The sequence below is a fragment of the Haemaphysalis longicornis genome, unplaced genomic scaffold (assembly GCF_048455015.1).
Source record: "Haemaphysalis longicornis isolate Haplotype H1 unplaced genomic scaffold, Haemaphysalis longicornis Haplotype H1 scaffold_9, whole genome shotgun sequence".
NCBI lineage: Eukaryota > Metazoa > Arthropoda > Arachnida > Ixodida > Ixodidae > Haemaphysalis > Haemaphysalis longicornis.
The window spans coordinates 119,040,444-119,046,945 of record NW_027526460.1 but is presented as its reverse complement, the minus strand read 5'-3'; the positions used below and the strand labels follow the sequence as shown (position 1 = coordinate 119,046,945).

At 47.9% G+C, this 6,502-nt stretch overlaps 1 protein-coding gene across 1 annotated transcript; it reads left to right on the top strand.

Annotated features, from left to right (window-relative positions):
- The first annotated feature begins 2,959 nt into the window (after positions 1-2,959).
- LOC144153390 (uncharacterized) lies at positions 2,960-5,151 on the top strand. The gene is made up of 2 exons (XM_077685041.1): positions 2,960-3,712; positions 5,011-5,151. Exons 1-2 carry the CDS (start codon positions 2,960-2,962, stop codon positions 5,149-5,151), a joined length of 894 nt encoding a protein of 297 aa, XP_077541167.1.
- Positions 5,152-6,502: the final 1,351 nt, after the last annotated feature.

Sequence of the window (6,502 nt, the reverse complement as noted above, 5' to 3'; positions counted from 1 at the left end):
TGCATTGTTAACACGACCCCTTTTTCTCTCTCTTGCTTCCCCCCCCTTTTTTTTTTTTTGTTGTTGTTGTTTGTTGGTTGATGTTGTAACGTAGGCGTAGCCTGACTGTATGCACACTCTCCATTTGCGAAACATTTTCCATTCCTTCTTACAGTTTTATGCAAACCTATATAAGAAATGTGTTCAATGTTTGCGACACCATAATCATGTAACTTTACTCTGATGAAGGCAAGTCCCATTGCCGCTACGTAAGTAAACATTGTTTGTTATTGTTCTTGCTGTGTATCCGACTCTTTACTTATACTATTTCTGCGCGCTTTGTGAGTTTATCTTTCTCTAGATTTATATATATATGTATATATATATATATATATATATGTATATATATATATATATATATAAATATATATCTATATATATATATATATATATATATATATATATATATATATATATATATATATATATATATATATATATACGATAGAGAAGTCAAACTGAAAAACATAACAACATTTATTCTAACGTTTCGACCGGGGGCCGGTCTTTTTCAAAGATCTTTTTCATCTTTAAAAAAGACCGGCCCCCGGTCGAAACGTTAGAATAAATGTTGTTATGTTTTTCAGTTTGACTTCTCTATCGTACAGCTAACCTCATAGCCAGGAACCTTTTCTCTTAACTATAAATATATATATATATATATATATATATATATATATATATATATATATATATATATATATATATATATATATATATATACATATACACCATGTGTGTATGTATGTATATATATGACCTGCCTTCATGAGGCGCACCCACGAACTCTTCGTTGTCAGCGTGGTCCCCTGACTCGGGCTCGAAAGTCGAAAGTCGTTATATTCATGGCTCAAGAGCCCGTTATAGGTTTCTTCTCGGTAAATATTTCTCGCAGTTCCGGTCACCTCTTCTCTTCTGGCTGGTGTCAGAGTTACACTTTTTCCGTTCACGAGGAAGTCAGGATGGCTAAAAATGATCACTTCTTGTGCTCCCAAGCGGGGCATCATGCTGTCCTTGGACTCAATTTGCATTAGACCGCCAGACAGACAGACAGACAGACAAATGTTTTTATTTAAGATGGCTCGAGGCCGCAGACCGCAACTGTCACTCCTTTTATCATGTTTATTGCTTCCTTGCCTTCGATAACAGCTGCTAAAATATCCTTGTCTGTGAAATGTGCATTTTTGTTTTGTACATGATTACCATCCTCCATCTGGCCTCTTGATAGTATTTGTCGCTTTTTCCTGATGGCATGTCCTTGCGCTCAGCCTCATCGGATCTAGCTAAAACGGTCGCTCTGTCCTTACCGGAGGCTTCAGAAACGCTGGCGAATGAGTTTCTCGAGGTATGTGCCTGAATCCTGTCCTGGTGTTCTCGTGAAGAGAAGTTCTCCCTGTGGTAGTTCTTGTTGCACGTGGTGGTGAACGAAACATAACCTTCGTCACCCCCTTGGAGGATTTGAAGCGTTCCAATAAAGTCCTCGGCCCTAGGCTATCTTGCCTGGCCCTTAGACGCTCCTGTCTGATCCTGCAACTATCCTGGAACCCTGTTGCGGCCATTTTTAAAAGCAGCGGTGCTGATCAGGGCATCTATTTGATGCAAGTGTGAGACAGGCAGCACAGACAAGTAGGCATCAGTGGGTCGAAGGTAGGACCACTGCCAAGCGTTGCCGCTGGCGATGTCGTGTCTCATCGTCCTACGACAGCCACAAATAACCTGTATTCTGCGCCATGGAACGGCGTTGCCAGTGGCGATTTGTTGGTCGGGCTCAGTATAACTACGGCCGCAGGTAACCCCGGCTGTGCACGTCCTGAAGATAGATAGCAGAAATTTACACTGTCCCGTTGGATACGCACCTTCTAATAAACTGCGATCACATGCTACGACGTCATGTTTATTCTTCCCATAACCAGCTCCCCTCTTCGTATTCGTCTTCTCCCACTCGGAAGCCGTATCTGATTTAACGGTGGGTTGTCCGCTGCCCTTGCTCTCTTGCTCTCAGCTTTTACTTCACAATACTGCACGCCTTACCAGTATATATACATATATATATATATATATATATATATATATATATATATATATATATATATATAGCGAATCAGAATAGGAAATGAGGGGCTCGTTGAAAATAACACAGAAATAAGGGTTGGCAGTCGAGAAAACCTCGGAAAGCAAAGGGGAGAATGTGGTAGATCATTGAAACAGATTAAGAATTTGGAAACAAAGAAAGAAAGTGAAGAAAAAATGCCCGCCAGGCGGGCATTTTTTCTTTTCTTCACTTTCTTTCTTTCTTTCCAAATTCTTAATCTGTTTCAATGATCTACCACATTCTCCCCTTTGCTTTCCGAGGTTTTCTCGACTGCCAACCCTTATTTCTGTGTATATATATATATATATATATATATATATATATATATATATATATATATATATATATATATATATATATATATATATAGATATAGATATATAGTCTGGAAACAAAAACTCACACACAGCGCCAAAAAATTAGGTTAGTAGAGACAGACACACACGAGAAGTCCATCAAACATAAAAATAAAAGTTTACTGACGTTTCAGGGAGAGGACTCCCTTTCTTCAGCTACTCTGAATATATATATATATATATATATGTGTGTGTGTACGCGGCGCCTCCGCGGGATGACGCCACCGAGCCAACCGAGCTGCTCCAGGTGCGATGAGCAGGCGAGCGGAAGTCGCACCCGCGCACCGCCGCCGCAGAGAGCAAGAAGAGCGCTCCCCGATGGGCCGCGCGAGCCACCGTGTAAATATAATCAGTTAAATAAAAAACGAGTTATTTCAGTTCAACCAAGCCAACGGCTCTCAATAATAGATAACAGTTCAGAAGTGGGATCAAATCACAACGTCCGAACGTGAGAAGCCGCCCAGCAGTTATGATGGGGCCTGTGACGCGAAGCGCAGCATCTTCAGCGACAACGAACGAAGATGGCGCGAACCAGGCCAGCGGTGACGACGGGGCGCGCAGCGACACGAGATCCGAAAACGAAGTCCCGAGTGACTCCACGACACCACAGCCGGCGATGGACATGGCAGCCGTCATCCAAGCAGCTGTACAGGCAGCCGTGAGGGAGGCGATAAACGGTATGGCGCTCCTTCAAACGCAACAGACACCTGCCACGCCCGTTACGCCCGCGGCAGAGACTTCGCGTCTGGTGCCATCGTTCGATCCCGTTTCATCAGGCTGCTCGACCGTCGACACGTGGATTCGGCGAGTCGACGACTTGGCTGACATTTACGGTTGGTCGGACAGGCTGACCTCCTTCAACGCACTATGCAGATTGGAAGGCCCGGCCAAGACCTGGTACGATTCCCTGTCATCAGTGGACAAAACGTGGGTGCAGTGGAAAGACGAACTAAAGCGTGCATTTCCGTCGACATCAGGAATGCAACGCCTCCACCGTGAAATGGAAGCCCGTTGTCGCAAGCGAGGTGAGCCCATCGAATCTTATTACTACGACAAGCTCGCCAAGGCTCACCGGTGTAATATCAGTGACAAAGGCTGTGTCGAGTACATCATCACCGGCCTGAATGATCCAGACACAATTCGAGCAGTGAGCGTTCGCACGTACGATACTCCCGAAGAATTGCTTCACTGTCTCAAGCGTCTAGAAGATCGTCTAGGAAACGTAGTTTCGTCGGCTTCCCGCCAAAACGCCAAGCATTTCACTGACTATCAAAAGGGGCTCTTCGAAGGGGCCGATCACCTTACCAAGGCAACCGGAGCCAGCATGGCCGACGATCGCCGAGACTCCCTCTCACGCAGACAGAGGAAGAAGCCTCTCTCCAACGAGAAAGGGGAACCGCTGTGCTTCAACTGCAACGAATACGGCCATTTGTCTCTCCATTGCCCCTCTCCCCAACGAAAAGCGCGATGCGGCGCTTGCGGACGAGTTGGCTACGAAACGAGAGACTGCAGAGCGAAGAAGGAACGAGAGCCGCGCGTCGCTCAAAACCTTGTGAAATCCCACTTCCGCGCTACCGAAGCAGTGAACGAGAAATATTTCATGCCAGCGAAACTGAACGGACATGAAATACGTGCCTACGTCGACTTGGGGAGCCAGTGCGTAACCCTACGTCAGGAAGATGCAGAACGGCTGGAAATCTCCTACACGAAACTCAAAGAACCACTCTCTATTGGAGGGTATGGATCGGGATGTGTGACGCCTTGCGGCGAAGCAAGTGCTACCATCACGGTCGACCAAGCGACAGCTGACGTTCATCTGTACGTGGTACCAAGCAGCTCGCAGTCCATACCACTACTTGTTGGGCAGCCGTTCACGGAACAGCCTCACGTAACGATTGTAAGGCGGCGACAGACAGTCAGGATTTTTGAGGAGCGCGAGAACGTCCACGAAACCGACGACACGCTGCGTTCCATTGAGATCCCCGATCTGCCCCAAAGTTCAGTCTGCCTGTGGGCCAAGGAGTCAACCGTTGTTCCGCCGAAGTTTGTGGGATTCGTCAAGCTCTACGCCACGGGTGGCATGCCCAGCACAGATGTGTTTGTCGACGCACAATTCAGGTGTCAGGAAGGACGTGAGCACTGCATACCACGCTGCGTCGTAACTGCCGACGAGGCGTACGAGACACGACTACCCATCATGAACATGTCAAACCATGACTTGGACATCAAGGAACACGAGCGGGTAGCACGAGCGGAAATCTGCTATCCAGACGACATGCCGGAGCGAGAAATAAACGTCCACGTCGCTCAGCGACAGCCGATGCCACGCGAAGAGATAAAAACTGGACCTGCCGTCACTCCACACCAGCGAAAAATGCTGGAATGCCTTATCGACGAGTATCGTGATTGCTTCGCACGCAACATTTCGGAGATCGGGCAGACCAGTGCAGCGGAAATGAAGATCGAGTTGACGACAGATGAGCCTGTGAGATTCCGTCCCTACCGACTTTCCTTCGCAGAGAGGGCTCACACGAAAGAGATGATCGAAGAACTGAAGCAAGCGGGAATCGTTGTCGACTCGACTTCCGACCACGCCAGCCCTATTCTCCTCGTGCGAAAGAAGACAGGAGAACTGAGGATTTGTGTCGACTACCGTGCACTTAACCGTGTGGCGAAAAAGGACAGGTACCCGTTGCCACTAATTGATGATCAGCTGGACCGCCTCCGCGGAAAGTGCTTCTTCACGAGTCTCGACTTGGCGTCTGGTTATTACCAGATCCCCATGGAAAAGGAGTCCAGACACAAGACAGCGTTCGTCACCCCTGACGGGCACTACGAGTTCGTCCGGATGCCGTTTGGGTTGGCCAACGCCCCAGCGGTATTCCAGCGGATGATCAACGCGGTTCTGGGACCTCTGCGTTACTCTGTGGCACTCGCCTACATGGATGACATCTTGCTCCCAACGAAAACTGTAGACGAGGGACTCGAGCACCTGCGAAAGATTTTGGAGGCTCTACGAAGAGCGGGACTGACGCTACGGTTGAGTAAGTGCTACTTCTTCTGCGACCGAGTCGACTACCTTGGATACGACATTTCTGCTGAAGGGGTGCAACCAGGAACTCTCAAACTTCAGTGTGTAGCTGAATTTCCGAAACCGACAAATATGCACGAGGTCCGCCGATTCCTGGGACTCGCAAGCTATTTCCGACGATTTGTCAAGGGGTTCGCCACTATTGCTAAGCCTTTGACGAAACTGACTTCTAAGGACGAAACTTGGAAGTGGACTGCAGAACAAGACTTTGCGTTCGCCGAGCTGAAAAAGAGGTTAATCGAAAAGCCTATCTTGGCTCATTTCTCGTTCGACGCAAGAACGGAAGTTCACACAGATGCCAGCAGGGATGGGCTGGGAGCTATTCTCTTACAAGAGCAAGCTAACGGGCAGCTCCATCCCGTCGTGTACGCCAGCCGACGGACAACCGAGTGTGAGGAGAGATACCACTCCTACGAGCTGGAAACATTGGCAGTTGTGTGGGCGCTGGAGAAGTTCCGGTCCTACCTAATAGGATTAAACTTCAAAGTGGTGACTGACTGCAATGCCGTGCGGGCAACGATGAGTAAACGAACACTCCTACCTCGGATCGGCAGGTGGTGGCTTCGACTGCAAGAGTTTACCTTCGATGTTGAGTATCGAAAGGGCACGACCATGGCGCATGTCGACGCACTCAGCCGCTCACCACACGACCCTCCCGAAGAGACCAATGTCGTTGGCAGCATTCAGATCCTCGCTACGTGCGTGGAAGTAGAAGACTGCCTTGCTATCGCGCAAGTTAACGATCCCAAAATAATGGCATTGAAGGAGAGGTTACAAAAAAAACAATGCCTCACGAAAGAAGATCGGCGCGTGCAAAGCGAATATCAGTTGCACAACGGCAAGGTGTTCAAGAAGTTTCAAGACGGAGGTTCACAGGAAAGGCTTCTCTGGGTCGTCCCAAGTCAGACACGTTGGAGGGTAGTG